The following is a 15829-nucleotide window of genomic DNA, read 5'->3' on the forward strand; positions in this document are numbered from 1 at the left end:
CCGCCGCCATGCACATACGTGTGCACACGCTCACGCATGCACGGGCAGGCACGGCTCAGGCATGGGAGTTCACGTGCACTGCCACCGTGCACAAACGGATGCTCCACTCACATGGGCCCATGCATGGGCATGGGAGAGCACATGCACCACTGCAGTGCACCTGTGTGTGCACCACCCACGTGGGCAGGGCCAGCACATGCACAGGCATCACAGCCACACACGTGTGTACACCATCCACACAGGCATATGCACAAGTGGGCACATGCACGGTTTCCGTGTTGATATGTGTTGTCACAGACCACATGCACAAGCCTGCACACCCCACGCATGGGAAAGCACATGCACCATGTGCATCCACATAGATGCATTGTGGGCATGGGTGAGCACATACACTGCCACTGTGCACATATTTGTGCATTCCCCACATGGACAAAGGCAGGCACATAGCTGGCATGGGTGAGCATTCACACTGTGGCCTTACACATTTTTGTGCACACTCCAGGCACAGGTGAGCATGTGCACCTTTGCCATGCAACCATATGGGCATATGGTGACACATGGAGGCACAGCCAAGCACGTGATGGCTCCACACACTTACTTGTACACACACTTCCACGTGCACACAAACATGTACTGGCAGCCCAGAAAGCCACCCATGTCCTGAATGCATCCCCAGCAGGGTGGGCAGCAGGATGAGGGAGGGAGCTTCTCCCCATCTGCTCTGCTCTGCTCTGGTGAGATGCCCAGGAGTGCCACTTCCAGTTCTGGGGTCTCCAGCGCAAGAAGGATATAGAGCTGTTGGAGCAGGTCAAGAGGAGACCACAGAGATGCTCTGAGGGTCTACCGTGGAGACAGGCTATGAGATGTGGGGTTGTTCAGCCTGGAGAAAAGAAGGCTCCGGGGAGACGTTAAAGTAGCATTTCAATATATCAAGGGGGCTCCAAAAGGAGAGTTTTTCACAGGGCATGTCAAGACAGGACAAGGGGCAACAGTTTTAAAGTGACCTGTGGTGTGTTTGGGTTAGACAGAAAGAGGAAATCCTTTTTCATGGGGGTGGTGAGGCACTGGCACAGGTTGCCCAGAGAAGCTGTGGCTGGCCTGTCTCTGGAAGTGTTCAGTGCCAGGCTGGATAGGGCTTGGAGCAACCTGTCATCCCTGGAAGATACCACTGCCCATGGCAGGAGGAGTTGGACAGAATGTCCTTCCAAGATCCCTCCAAGCCCAAACCCTTCTGTGATTCTGTGGCGTGCATGCATGCAGATACCCCCACAGAGGTGTGACTGCATAGAACATGCTCCAGAGTGTGTGTTGGAGCACACACACATGCATGCACACATGGGGATGTGCCGCCAAACAGTCCATGTCTAGGGAGAGAGGATCTGGCTTCACTTTCCACTCCACAGTGTCCCATGGGCCCCTGTGCTCATCTCTCACCCACTGCTGCTCTGGGCTCTCCATGCTGGCAGAGCCCCATATCCCCCCCTTCCTGCTGGACCATGCTGTCCCAGCCCAGGGACAGGGAGGGCTCTCTTGTCCCTTCCCAACGCATGGCCTTGCCTTTTGGGCTGTAATGGACTGTGGGAGTGAGGGGGACCTACTATGGGGTTTGGACTTTTATGCTCCAGGATTCCCCATCTCCCACATGTGGCAGGGGTCTCTCATTAAAACATCACTACCTGCCATGTCCTCATCCTTCCCCAGCTCAGGTATATAGCATATTGTGGGACAGATCTGGGATCTGTAAAATTGAGAGATCATCACGATGGGGAGACAGACGCCAAGGCCAGGGGCTACGCCACCTTTGTGGGTTCTCTTTGCACCTCTGGGAGACTTAGGACCCTGAATACTACGATGGGCCTGCTAGCATGCATCTCCTCTGGGGTCCTACAAAGGGATCCCCAGGACACCCCATGCCATGCCCTCATCCAGCACTGAGGGCCCCAGTACCCAGCAACCTGGCCACGCCGCCATGCCTTGGGCCAACTGTCCTACCTGGCAGCAGCTGGAGCTGGATGGAGGAGCAATGGGGTTTTGAATGGGTCATGGGGCACAGTTTCCCTGTGCCTGCAGTTATCCATATGCAAGGGCTTGCACAAGAAGCCCTATGAATTCACACTTACACACATGTGCATGCATTCACCCATGTGTGCATTTGCTCACTTGCATGTGCACACATACGTCCATGCATTCACATGTGCACATCATACGTAGGACAAGTTCCCCTGTGTGTGTGTGTGCACTTGCATGTGCAGTCACTCACCACTAGTGCTTGTGAGCAGCAGCATGGGGCTGTGCCCTTCCCTGTGCCCTGCACACACGCGCTCACGCATATGGCATGTGTTCAACTGTGTGAACATGTGTGCTCACAGGCGTGTGCATGCATTCACCTATGTAAGTGTTCAGCTGTGTGCACTCACATGCATGTGCACACATCCACTTGTGCGTACATGTGTCCACTGGCGTGCACTGACCTGCTTATGCCTGTATCCCCTGCGCAGCCACATGCTCGCCCTCCACGTGCTTCCGGCCACGCGCTGACACGCTCCCATGCGCGTGCACGTGTGTATCCCATTGTGCACTCGCCTACACTCACACCCGCCCCGTGCACTTGTGCTCAAACGCACGGACTCGCACTGGAGCACCCCCGGCGTCCCGTCCCAACACCTGTGCACGTGCCCGCCGCCGCGCGCCTCTGCCCGCCTCCGCGCGCGTGCCCGCGCACACCTGCGCTCCCGCACCCACCTGCACGCGCGTGCTCCGCCCGGGGACTGGCGCCACCCAGCGGCCGCCGCCGCCCTTGCGCTGCCCCGAGCAGTGGGGGCGCGAGCGCGGGGTGCCCCGGCCGCTCCGTGCGACCGCGAGCAGAGGAGTCCCCAAGGAAGGCACTGGGCACCACCCTGCCGTACCGCGGTGAATCGGGGCACCCCGGAACAGGCTCGGCACCAGCACTGCGACAACCCCCCGGGAATGGCCACCCCCTCCCCGGGGCTGCCCCAAAAGCTCTGGCATCGATTCCCTGGCAAATTGCCAGGGAAAACGCTGCATCCACTATCCAAGTGCTGTGACCCGTACATGCATCCCTGGGGAAGGGTCCAGGCACTGACCCATGCCTCAACTCAGCCTAGGAGCACTGGGCGCAGAAGACACCCTGCCTACAGCTGCACTTCAGGTGCCCCCTGTGCCACGGGGGCATTCAGCTCCCAAGAGCTTGCCACGGCTTGCTTCATCCCAGCTGGAGCAATTACCCCCTCTCCGCTCCGGTGCCACTTGTTGGGGCCCAGGGACAAACCATGCGAGACACAACTGGGACAGATGTGCAGCTCCTGCTGCTTTACTGTGAGAGGTACAATGGCACACAGTAACATGCAGGCGCTGGCAGCTCCTCCAGCACAGGGCCCTGTGCAGGCCTGCTGAACCCCACCATGAGAGCAGCGTGGCCCCCAGTGGGTGCAATCTTTGGTCCTAGCAATGATCCTGGGGGTGGCTGAGATAGAGGGAATGTTGAGGACCCCACCTGCCAGGCACCACCTGACAGTACAGCCAGGCAGGTGTGGGGTGTAGTGTTTAACAGGCTAAGGGTAGCTCAGAGCAGGAGCAGCAACACAGGGGGGCTGCTGCTGAGGCACACAGGCAGGCATAGTTGCTGCCTGCACCCTGGGGCTGGGTGGTCCAGCTATGGAGCCACCCCAAAGCGCTGCAGCCCACCTGCCTCCCCAAAACGTTTACCCCCCTGCCCCAAGTTCCTGCTGGTTGCATTAAACCCCTGTGCAAAATCAGTATCAAGGCACTTGCTCATGCCATGGAGACAGGTGGACAGTGGCGGGGGGTGACATCTAAGTGCTATTTGGGGCTGTTGCAGCACAGAGGAGGGGACAAGTGCCCCGTTTTGTCCTTAATGTGGTTTTTCCTCTATTAATCACTCCTGGTGTTGGGCTAGAAGCTGCAGGTGAGTGCTGGATGAGGCCCGGTTGTCTCCATGCCGACAGCATTGTTGACAGAGGGTAGCTGCAGGCCTCAGTGTACTGGTCCCGGAACCCCATGCCCTGGCAGGGTACCATCCCAAGACATGGGTGCACAGCACCTACTGGCACTCACCTTGGCCCCCTGTGGTCCCTAAGCCAGCAGGGAGCGGGTTAAGAACCTGCTGGCCAGGGCCATTGTTTCTGACACAATGGGGAGGAAGAGGATGCTGGGGCTGAAATTCCTTCAGCTCCCACCGGACAGATGGACAGAGCTGGACAAATAGACGTGACAGAGGGCGAGCATGATTTAACCCTTTCAGGTGCTGCATGAATATGCCCCAGGGTAGCTGGGGGGTATTTAAGGCATGTGGTGCAGCACCGGATACAAGATAGGCACTGGTATCCAGGACAAGTTGGAAGGACCCCATGGGCACAGAAAGACCCATGAGGGTGGTGGTAGCATCCATCCATCTAGTCTTGCTGGGCCACAGGCTGCTGAGTGGCCACAGAGCCCATGACAGCTCTGTGCTGGACTGGCAACCCTGCCCCTGCTTGGTAAATCAGAAAAATAAATAAAAGGCAGGGGCTGGACAGATGGACAGACACAGGGAGAGCCCACAAGGGGCTGGATCCACTTTGGCAGCAAGCTGGGACCACAGCCAGGATCCCAGATGGAAGCTGGGTAGGGGGCTAGCAGCCCTTGGAGGCCTGGCCAAGGCTCTCACGCAGGCACCTGAGCTGCTCCTGGCCCAGCTTGATCTTCTCCTCCAGCTCCCGCTGCTCAGCAATGAGGGCTGACTTCATCTTGACGAAGTGCTGGTAGTCCTGGAGCTGCTCAGCAGGCAAGTACCGTGCCACCATGGCACCCACTGCCTCCTCCCGCCGCCCCACGTGCTCCTTCAGCTCTTTGGCATCCTCCAGCTGTGCCACCAGCAGCCGCTGCTTCTCCCGCAGGGCCAGCTGTGGAGAAGATGGCTGGCATTGGCAGGGCATCCCACAGCCCAAAACCTCATGGGTGAGGGTCCTCTGCCCCATGCTCACCTTGTCCTCAGCAGGGGCGTGCGGCCCCAGGCTGCCCAGGGCAGTTTCCACCCGGGCCAGGCGCCCCGAGAGGGAGAGCAGGAGGTTGATCACCTTGTCCAGGTCGCCCACGAAGAGGCGGTACTTGTCGAACTCCCCTGGGGTGCAGAGGGCTTGCAGGCGGGCAGCCACATCCTCACCCAGTGCCCCATTGGCACTAATGTCCTCCTGCAGCCCCCGTTGTGCCTCCTGCAGCACCACCAGCTTGCGGCTCAGGCTCTCGATCAGCTGCAGCTGCCAGAGCAAAGGGGTCAGGGGTAACTGGGGCCACTTCCCATGGGATCGGGGGACTGGCACAGAGGTGTAGGGGTGCTGTGCTGGGACCCACAGAACACAAGAACCTTGTGGTACCCCTGGTTCCCACGAGCTACTGGCAATTCCCAGTCCCCACAAGAATCTGTCAATGTCTCAGACTCCCTGTGCACTTAATGGATTCCCTCGGCCCCTGTGGACATCTGGGAACATCCCAGTCCCTGCAAGCACTCAGCATCTGGAGATGCCGCTGGTCCCCAGTGAGCATCTGGTGAGACTCCCAGGTCCCGCAAGCAGCTGACAATGCCCCTGGTCCTTGAAGACATCTGGCAATGTCCCAGCCCCTTGTGAGCATATAGCAATGTTCCTGGTCCCCGCAAGCATCCAGCAACGACCCCCGTGCCCATGAGTGCCTGGTGATGTCCCCAGTTCCCATGAGCAACCAATGATGTCTCAGTCCCTCTGAGCATCCAGAAATGCTCCCAGTCTCCATGAGCACTTGGCAAGGGCAGTGGGGAACCTTGAGGGCATTGTCCCCAGCAGTGTCTGTACCTTCTTTTCCACCAGCTCGTGGTCCACCTCCTCCTCATCCTCCAAGCTCCCCTCCACTACCTCCGGCAGCACCTTCACCTTGTTGGGTGGCTCAGCTTTGCCCACTGCAACACCGTAGTGCACTGGGAAGGAACTGGAGCTGGCAGCACTCCTGGGAGGCGGCGAGATGGGCTCAAAACCTTGCCTGGGTAGACAGAGATACAGAGATAAGGACTGGGGGTGTCAGCCTGCCCTTGGCATGGGGCCCGGTGCCATGCCAGCCCTACCTGTCCTGTGCCACAGCCTCCACATGCCAGTCCTGCTGGAGACACTTCCGCCAGGCCTGTCGCTCCCCTGCCATCAGCAGCTCACCCATCACCTCAGTGGCGGTGCCAGGGGGAGCCAAGGGGGCCAGGACATTGGCCAGGGAATGGTCCCTGACAGCCACGTCCCACAGCAGTTCCTCAGAGTCCATACAGCGGGTGTGGGGCCGGCTGCCCTGGCAGCTCACTCCCTCCACTGCCCCAGAACTGGGCTTGAGTGCCTCCGGCAGAGCAGGGCCAGGGCCACAATGCAGGGACAGTGAGCACTCACCCACCCCACGGGGACTGGCACAGCCCTGCTCCTGGTTCTGGATGAGCCTTTGGGGCTGCTCCTCCATCTCCCGGGACTGCTTCATCTTTGTCCGCTTCTCCCCAGCTCCTGACAACCTGCCAACATCCACCCAGGGCATGTCAGGTCCCCAGCCCACCCGTGGGGACATGGACACTCAAGGCAATGGCCATCCCAGGTAAAGAGGTCAGGGACACCCCACAACATAAAATACCCCCACAGGGTGCTCCAAGGGGTGGATTAGGATGCTCTGACACAGGGTACAAGGGCCCACAAAAGCCCCCTCGTGTGTCCCGGCAGTGCCTGCAGCCTCACTCCCACCCCCATGCCATGGCAGCACTTGCCTGAAAATCTCAGCGTTGGTAGCATCAGGCCCAGGAGTCCTGCGGAGTGATCTGGGGGGCTCAGGTCGGGGCCACGCACCTGGTGGAGCGGGAGGGCGAGCAGTGTGCCCCCAGGACTGGCCCTCCCGCTCCCCGGTGAGGCTCTGTGACCGCTCCCTCACTGCCTCAGCAATGCTGCGGATTGGCATTGGGGCAGCAGAGAAGGCAGAGCCATGCCCAGCACCATCTGGTGGGTGCTGGGATGCCCGGCGTTGCCTGTACTTCTCCCAGTTGGGGGGAGGTGGGCGGGGAGGTGGGGGGCCCTTCTTTTTGGAGATGCTGGGAGGGTCCAGCTTGGCACGGAAATGGTCCTTCCGGTCACGGCCCCAGGGGCTGGCAGGTTCCAGGTTGAGGTGGCTCTCAGAGAAGGCTCTGCCCCGTAGTGGGCGGTGCAGCGGATCCAGGGGGCTCTCAGTGGTGTGGGCCAGGCGGTCACTATCCCACAAGAGGTCGTGTGTGGATGTGGCCCGGTAGCAGGGTGGCCACTCTGGCTCAGTGCTCTCAAGGCAGGTGTGGAATGGGCCAAGCCTTGGGAAACCCAGTGGGTAGCTGGAGAGCTCACTAGAAGAGAAGGAAGCACCCATCCTCCCGCACACAGTCACCCATCTGGCAGTTCAGGCCCATTTCATGCCCTGCCTCATTTACCCCAGCGAGCCACCCAGTCACACTGGTGGGAGAAGCCCAGGCTCATCCGCTGGGCACAGCCTCCTGGAGATGGCCCCAGACCTCTGGGGAAGGGTAAGGGACCTGTAGACACCTCCTCACACTCCCTTGCCCTGCATGCCTCCTCCCGCCTCAAAGAGCACCACGCCAAGGATGGCCAAGGCAATATGGGAGGCACTTTGTACATCCTCAATCAAAATCATGCCAGTCCCCACATCCCCCTGGCGGAAGTCCCCACACACATCCTAGCACCGTGGCACCTGGCATGGGCTCACCTGATGGACTGGCTGACTTTCCTGGTTATTGCAGGTGGTTCCCACTCATCCTGAGGAAATTCCTGGTTGCGGGAGGAGGGAGTGTGAAATCCCCCTCCTCAGCACCTCTGTCCCATCCCCATTCAGGTGCAGAAGGCATGCAGGAGGTCTGCAGGGCCAAACTGGGCACAGTACTCCGCACCCCAACCCAGGGTCATATTCCAGGGGTGCAAGGGGGTGCCAGTGCTGTTCCCCAGCATAGTCCCACAGGGCCAAGTTACTCACCGGGACAAAAGCTCTCTGGGGGGGCCAGGCATCGCTCTCCTCTCGCCCGGGATGGGGGGCCGGGCAGCAGCAGTCAGGGCAGCGCACCCAGGGCACAGGGTGACAGCGGCAGGTGTGGCCACGGGGCAGTGGTGGTGGGCACAGGTCCCCTCCACAGTAGCGGCAGGGCTCAGGGCACAGGGGAACCCCACAGGGGTAGGAGAAGCCCCGCAGGTAATCTGGCTCCCCCGGCCTCCCCAGTGGCTTGTAACAGTGGGGCTGCTCCCGGCAGCACTCAGCATAGGGGCCAGCAGAGCCAGGGCGGCTGGGTGAGGCGGGGCTGTAGGGCTGGTCCACGGAGAGGCGGCGGACATCCCGGTGCTCAGGGCCATGGGGCTGGAAGGCGCCAGGATTCCCTACTGGCGGCTTGCTGTGCCGGGGTGGTGCCGGTCGGCTGCTCTCCTCAAAGAACCGGCGGCGGTCGGCGAAAGGCAGCAGGACCGCCTCGTCGCTGCCCCGTGGTGGGGAGCTGCGCGCCGCCGGGGCCTGGCTGTATCCCTCCAGTTCACTGGGGCTGGGCGAGTGCTGCGGCTGCAGCTTGTGCTCTGGGGACCAGCGCCAGCGGCCCCTGGCTGTTGGCGCCACCCGCTCAAGGGACGGGGGCCCTTTAGGGGCTGGCACTGGGTCAAGGGTGGGGATACCCCGGTCCCCAGAACGGCCAGCGTTCCTGCTGTCCTCACTCGGTGCAGGGCTGAGACACTCAGGCAGGGCAGGGGGTCGCTCTGCCAGTACACTGCCCTCAGGAGGCTCCTCAGTCTCCTCCACTGGCTCCTCACCAGGTGGAGGTGCACCAGGACCCCGGCTCTTCTGCAGCTGGGCCTTGCGCCGCTGGATCTCGTTGCGCAGGCTGGTGGCGAAGCGGTCGCTGCGGCGGCGCATCTGAGCAGAGCGGTGGGGTGGACCCCCAGCCCGCCGGGCTCCTCCCCGGCTCTCCTCCTCCCCTGGCCCCTCAGTGCTGAGTGCTGGGCTGGCCCCCTGGCCATCCTGCCCACAGGCTTGCTGCAGCTCAGGGCAGCAACGGCAGGGCGGCGCGCGGCAGCAAGGCTCTGGGCAGTGTGGGGGGTCCTGGGCAGCCCCTGTGGTTCCCCCCCCGCTGCCCTCAGGATGCAGTGGGGACAAGGTCCAGCGTTGCCCACTGGGGGCTGGCGAGGCTCGCCCGCTGCCAGTGCCCAGCTGGAGGGAGCGGAGCTGGGAGGCCAGCAGTTGCTCGGGAGCACTGTGCCGGTGTGACATGTGGCCCTTGAGAGGGGACAGCAAAGGGTTGTCACCTGCTGTCATGGCATCGGGCACTCGGTGCATGCTGTCATCCAGGTATGGCTGATTATCAGACTCCATGCTCTCCCCCAGGAGTGGCTCAGCCGGGCATCGGTCCGGGTGGGAGCTCAGCATGTAATACTGGTCAGCAGAGAGACGGTCCTTCGTGGGGTATGACGCCAGTGTCCTCCTGCCCACCACTTCCACTTCCCCATCCCGCTGGCAGAGGAAGGTGTCAGAGATCCACCGGCCCTTGGCATGCAGCATGTCCGCTGACACTGAGGCCTGGCGCCTCTCCCCTCTGCCAGCTGGGGCTGGCCGCAGGCTGTCCCTCCTGACAGGGGGCTGGGGGGGCACAGGTGCCCGCCAGGCTTCAGGGTGCCGGCTGACAGATGGCTCAGCCCCTGTGGTCAGGTAGCGCCCGTCAGAGGCTTTGCAGGGGCCTTGGAGGCTGGAGTCGATGGACACGGCCTCTTCAGGACGGAGAGAGAGGGCGCAGTCAGAGGCGATGGAGCTGGCAGAGAAGGAGCTGTAGGCCGAGTCCCGCTTGCTGTGGTACATGCCCTGGTCAACGGGTGAGGGGTCTCCTTCATAGTAGGCCTGGCCGGGATGGTCCAGGCTCTCCATGCTCCCGATGGAGCTGCTCCGGTCAGTGCTGCAGTGCCAGGACAGTGGGTTCCACTGCAGGGACAGCTTGCTGCTGCCTGGCCCCACGCCAGTGTTACAGGCACCTGCCGCCCTCCATCCAGCTCCGCAGAGATCCCAAGGAGCCCACCCCCACACATACACCCTCCCTGGGACAACAGAGCACAGGGTAGCACAGCCCCAACCTGCCCTCCACCCCCGGCTTGGGGCCACCACCAAGGTTCCCTGGCACTGGCAGTGGGAGCAGGCACAGGGAACACAGGGTGTGTGTGACTCCAGCCACTCAAGACCTCCCAGCTCTGGCAGCGGGGGCAGTGGGACTAAGCAGCTCCTGGCTGTCTCCAGCAGAGCCGCCGCCCCTTCCTGCCGGGAGCCGGGAGTAAACAGCCAGGGGAAAGGGTAGTGCAGGATGAGGAGCAATGCCCGAAAGTGGTGTATGTGACCACTTATGCCACCCCCACTACCACAACCCAAGAGAGTGTCCCGTCTGCCCCCTCCCCTTGCACAGCCTCATAACTGCCCCCAGGGCCTCACCTGACATCACACCCCGAGGGCCAGGAGAGGCTGAAGGCATCAGCCGGGCAGTGCATGGTGGGGATGTCAGGGCGACTTTCAGCAAGTTTGGCCACATGCCAGGAATGGGGCCGGAGGACGGGCACGCTCCTCCTGCCAAGAGCAACAGCGGGAAAGGACAAGAATGGGGAGGAAGCCAGGCCAAGGAACCGGGGCTGAAGTCACTTCCTATGGGGCTTCCTGTCCCCTCCAGGCCAGCGCCCGCCCAAAGGGGAAGGCAGCGAGGAGGGTCCAGCCCTGCCAGCACCTGGCACTGGGCACGGGGATCCTGAAGCTCACCCAACTGGCCAGGGCTCCCCAGACTGCAGCATCCCTGTTGCCACACCAACAGGGGACCGAGGACATGGCCCCTGCACAGCCCACAGGCAATGCCTTGAGCAGGGCAAGTGTCCCTGCCAGGACTGGACTGGCTCCACCAAGAACACTGGGGCCACGTCTGCGTCTCCCCCGCAACCCTGACCTTCCCCCTTGTTCATTTGTCCCTCAGCATCTGCAGCAAGCACCAGCCACATCATGTCTCTGGGAAGAGTCCTGTGCTGGTCCCTGTCCCACCCCTCACAGGAGACTCCACAGGAGTCTCTAGTCCCCCCAGCACATGCCACTGCACAGATCTGGTCAGAAGCCACCTCCTGTACCTCCAAAGTGCCCAGTGCTGCCACAGCATCTGCTGACTAGACGAGGAGAATGGCAAGCTGCGAAGTCAGCACAGGGACTTCCCAGAACCCCCAAACTCACCATGGATGATGCTGAGCCCCAGCACAGTCCCGCGGGACCCCTGCCCCTTGGGCAGTGCCCTTGCGCCGTCCCTGCCCCTGAGTGCTGCTGGAGCTGGAGTCAGCCAGGATGCAGATAGGAATGGATGCAGTTGGAGGGCTTGGGGGGTGGGAGGACTGCGAGGCCTAGCCCTGCCTCTCCTTCCTTTCCCAGGCAAGCCAGCAGGCAGGAGGCAGGCAGGCAGGAAGGGAGAGGAGCGGCCACGCTTGAGGCTACCGCCCAGCAAGGGGGTGGCGAGCCCGATGCCCTGCCCTGGTTCTGCTGGCTGGGGAACCCCCACCCAGTGGGAGTGCTGACAGCAGCAAAGGGGCTGCTCCCCACCCTGTCCCAGCAAAGGGCACCTCCAAGCTGGAGACAAGGGCACCTCCACATTCCTGCCAGTCCCTCAGGCAGGTAAAACCCCACTGGCCCTCCCTGTGTCCCCTCCACAGCACTGCCAACCTGCGAACGATCATCTTCAGAGTGCGGTAGGAGCCCTTGATGAGGATCAGGGCCTCCTGGCGGGATCCGTACAGCGGTGTCCCACTGATGTTTACCAGCTCATCACCCGGCTGCAGCCGGCGGGACAGTGCAGCCTTGCCCCCATCCTCCACCTGGGTGACAGAGAGTGGCGTCAAGGGGGGCACGGCCCCCAGAATATCCCAGGGGATGTTCCACAGCCGCTGTGTGTCAGGGGAGAAAGGGGCTTTGGAGAAGGTGCCTGAGCCCCAGGCACCACAGAGAGATCTGCGGGGCCAGGCTCTCCCCCTTCTCTGGTCACATGAATTTCTGAGCAAGGGCATCGGGGAGGGGGGAGAAAGAAAAATGTCCCATCCCAGCAGATTCCCCCGCAGGCACAGGCAGCACAAGGGCCCTTTGTCCGGCGTGGATGCCAGCCCCCTGCCACTGCTTCCAACCCCACATTGAGCCTGTCTGGGCACCCGTGATAATTTCGATGCCCAAAGGATGCCATCCCGCCCTATGTGCCCATAGGACACAACAGTAGGGGAAGTGCTGAGCCCTGGCACATGCCTACCCTCCCTGACACCCATGGCCAAAATGAACCTGGCACTCCGTACTGCTGTGCTTAGAGGAAGCAGGGCCATGGTGCTGCCAGCATGTGAAACCCTGGGCCATCCCCTCTGCCCTAGCCGGTAGGTGCAATGCTGGCAGCCCTGGGATGAGCAGTGCCCAGCTGGGGTAGGCACAGTGCCCATTGCCAGCACTGATCTCTGACCATCCTGCCACTGCAATGGCCAGGGATCGCCAAGTCCAGACTATCACACTACAGGGCTGGCAAGCGACTGAAACTGCTGCGTGGTGGCAGTGGCACAGGGCATGCAGGTGCATGGGGCAGGACCCAGGGTGCCCCATGCCCAGCGTGGATGTGGCAAGACCCTACAGCTACCCACAGAGCTGAGCTAACCTAGCCCCATGCTGAGGCTCCAGCACCCACCCTGCCCAGTTGCTCCCAGGCCTGGCCAAGGAATGAGCTGTGCTCACAGTGCCTGCAGGGCCGGCCTGGGCAGCAGCCAGGCCCCAGTGCCAGGGAGCACACAGGGCCTAGCAGGTCAGTCATCGTGCATGTGCCCCTGGGCACCACTTTCCAGCCCTAGTGCTGGACAGGGCTCAGGGGGCATTCCACCACCCCCAGACAACACGTCACCTTAGGAGGGAGGAAGGCGGGGCAGCCAAGCCTCCTGCCCAGTGTACCACTGCCCCACGGCCCTGCCTGGCACAGCTGTGCCCAGAACCGACAGCTTTCCCATTTTTTCAGGGATCTCAGCACCACAATGCCATGCCCAGGCTGGGCACAGACCAATGTGCCTGCCTGTCCAGGCAGGCTGCCCTCCTACCCAGAAGTCAGCCATGGGACCGCCTTCCTGGCAGGGGACCCTGACTGCCTGTGAGGGCTCCCAGTCCTACCATGTAGTCGGTGGAACACCTGGGTTTACCCCTTCCCATGCTGCTGCCCACCACTGGGCACCAGCAGAGCATGCAAGGCAGGCTGCACCTTCACCCAGTCCTCTGTCCAGCCATGTGCCCACCCAGCCCTGCTGGCCATGGGGATGGGGATGAGTCAGAGGTGAAAGGTGTCCCCACTACTGCAGGACACCACCAGGTCTGCACCCACGTCTGAGCCATCACATGCACCAGGATGGACAGGCTCAGCCCTGGCATCACTCGCCAGGAGCTAAATTTGGCACAAACAGCCCCTTGTTCTGCCTTTGCCACCAGCGAACTCAGCACTGGCAGCCAAACCCCACCGCCTGCTGCCCTGCCTGGCTGGGCCAGCCCAGGACACTTCCCCAACACCATCCCTGGGGTTCACTCTGGGCTCTCATTGCAGGTACCGGATGGCTCACAGGAATGTCTCAGGAGAAAATTGTCTTAGAAGTCACAACCAGAACAGTGCCAGAGCTGTGCCCACTCTGCCCCACACCAACCTCCCTCCTTGCCCCCGACGTGATCGGAGGATTGGGGGAGCCTGTGCCAGAGGGCATTCGCAGCCCCATGGAAGGCTTAGAGTGTGAGCACTGCCGTGGGACTCTGCCACAGGAACGGATCCCGCCCGGAGTGGACTCAGAGGCCAAACTCTGTCACCAAGTGCGGGGACGCCCTTCCCCTTTCCGGCCCGGGCCCCCCGCGCCACAAGCGGGGGCCGCCCCCTCTCCGCACACACCTCGGCCGGCCGCAGCGGCGGAGCGATGGCCCCGGGGGACCCTCCCCTGAATGCACAGAGCGCTGGAACAAGCCCCTTTTGTCTGCCGAGCACACGCGGTGGCGGCGTGTCTGGGGGAGCGCGGGGGCCGACACCCCGCGGCCCGCAAGCCACCCTCCTTCTCAAAAGTGGTGGGGAACATCCCCGAGCCCTCCCATCGCCTCCCATCCCCTCCTCCGGCAACCGGCGGATCCACGGGGACCCTCCACCCCGAGGGCCGGCAGCGAGTCGGGACGCGGGCAGTTACTCCCTCGGCGCCCGGCTCCCCACCCGCCGGCGGTGCCACCTCAGGGCGCAGGGCTGGGACCGGAGCCACTTTTCCAGCTCCCCCAGCCAGACCGCGCTGCCCGCGTCGCGCCGAGGGCGTGGAACGGCCCGGGGGTGCAGTCAGCCCGGCTCGAGGCAGGGAGCAGCCCCGGGGCCGCCAGCCCGGCCCGCCGCACCGCGGCTCAGAAGGACGGTGACACCGGGCAGGCAGGCGGCCAAATCGCCCGGTGACAGGGCCCCGTCCGGGCTCCGCGGAGGGGTGGGTATTGGGGTTCCCTTGGCCGCTGCCCGGCACCCTGCGGGTCTCCCCGCGAGTCTCCCCGCGGGGCGATGCGCTGGCGGGGGCTGCGGGAATCGGTGACCCTCTGCGTGGCGAGACGTCGGGGCCGCAGCGGTCACCCTGAGCATTCGCTCCCGGCTGCTGTCGGGCCCCGCTCGGCACCGTACCCCAGCGCCAACCCAGTCCCGGGCACGGTCCTGCCCCTGCGTTCCAGGGGTGCCGGGGCATGACGGGACGGACTCTGGTTCCCCACCGTGGCCCTCAATGTCCCCGCAGAGGCCGGTGCCCGGGGCACCCATGGGCGGGGCACCGACGGATGGGTACACGAAAAGGGGCTGACCTCCCCCAGCTACGGTCCGTGGGACGGGACCGGGAAAGACGTGAGGGGGGAATTGTGGGGCCGCCCCCGACGCCAGCCCAACGGATGTGCCAGAGGAATTTCTTCCTGCCGCCGGGCCCGGGCTGTCCCTCCGCCCCTCTCGCTCCCACTTTTCCCCGCGGCTCTAAGTGGAGGGTCGCGGGGATCGTGGGTGCGAGTGGCCGCCCCCGTCCCGCCGCTCCATGACACGCGACCCCGCGGCCGGGGCTCCCCGCACCCCCGACACCGCCGCGCATCGGGTGTCCACCCATATCCCGCGTCCCGCCACGGGCGGGAGGCCCCTCGCGGGGGGGTGCTGCGGAGCCCACGCGGGACTGTGCCGGCGGTGCCTACCTTGGAGACGATGAGGGGCTCGCCGTGCTCTAGCCCGCCGCGCAGCGTGAAGCCCCAGGGCGCGCCCCCCTGCAGCTGCACATGCACGTACTGGGGGGCGCCGGGCCGGCCCTCGGCCCGCTCCATGGCGGCTACAGCTACAGCTCCATCCCGACCCGGCCCCGAGCTGTGGAGGAAATGACACCCCCGCCCGCCCGGGCTGAGCGGCGCGGGGCGAGTGGGGGGCGGGGCCGGCCCGCACCGGGACTGCTCCGCTGCCGCCAATGAGGCGCGGGGGGACGGCGAGCGGGCGGCTCGGCATGGCACGGCACGACGCGGCACGGCACGGCATGGCATGGTTTGGCTCAGCACAGCTCATGGCATGGCTCTGCACACACTGGCACAGCACAGCACCTTTCTACTCAGTAGCTTGGCATGCCATCCTTTAGCCCAGGGACCTGAAGTGAGCTGCTTGGCTCAGCTTGGTACAGCCCAGCCAGCGTATTTCAATTGTCCAGCTCAGTCCAGTATGGCATGATATGGAAGGCTGGCAGACTTCAGTGCAGCATGACACAGCACAGCT

The 15829-nt window shown here is 63.2% G+C and overlaps 1 protein-coding gene across 7 annotated transcripts; it reads right to left on the reverse strand.

Moving 5' to 3' along the window:
• Positions 1–3304: 3304 nt before the first annotated feature.
• Positions 3305–15478, reverse strand: LOC125333136 (protein Shroom4-like). 7 transcript variants are annotated; one of them, XM_048318805.1, is made up of 10 exons: positions 15268–15478; positions 11749–11900; positions 10495–10626; positions 8023–9970; positions 7759–7820; positions 6782–7381; positions 6113–6535; positions 5847–6030; positions 5004–5276; positions 3305–4922 (listed from the first exon to the last, which is right to left on the reverse strand). In XM_048318805.1, the coding sequence occupies exons 1-10, from the start codon at positions 15391–15393 to the stop codon at positions 4653–4655; spliced, it is 4170 nt and encodes a 1389-aa protein (XP_048174762.1). In that variant the 5' UTR covers positions 15394–15478; the 3' UTR covers positions 3305–4652. The 7 variants fall into 7 exon arrangements, with proteins under 7 accessions (XP_048174762.1, XP_048174761.1, XP_048174760.1 ...); XM_048318804.1 differs by lacking the exon at positions 15268–15478 and having other exon boundaries at positions 6782–7255; positions 11749–12711; XM_048318803.1 differs by lacking the exon at positions 15268–15478 and having other exon boundaries at positions 6782–7348; positions 11749–12711.
• Positions 15479–15829: the final 351 nt, after the last annotated feature.

Source organism: Corvus hawaiiensis, chromosome 14 (genome assembly GCF_020740725.1).
Source record: "Corvus hawaiiensis isolate bCorHaw1 chromosome 14, bCorHaw1.pri.cur, whole genome shotgun sequence".
Taxonomy (NCBI): domain Eukaryota; kingdom Metazoa; phylum Chordata; class Aves; order Passeriformes; family Corvidae; genus Corvus; species Corvus hawaiiensis.

Coding starts and splice junctions, on each gene's coding strand:
- LOC125333136 (XM_048318802.1), bottom strand. CDS start 12,503: ATGGGCACTGTGCCTACCCCAGCTGGGCACTGCTCATCCCAGGGCTGC. Junction 7,821..8,022: donor CCCAGAGAGCTTTTGTCCCG/GTGAGTAACTTG, acceptor TCCCGCAACCAG/GAATTTCCTCAGGATGAGTG. Junction 6,536..6,781: donor ACCAACGCTGAGATTTTCAG/GCAAGTGCTGCC, acceptor GGATGTTGGCAG/GTTGTCAGGAGCTGGGGAGA.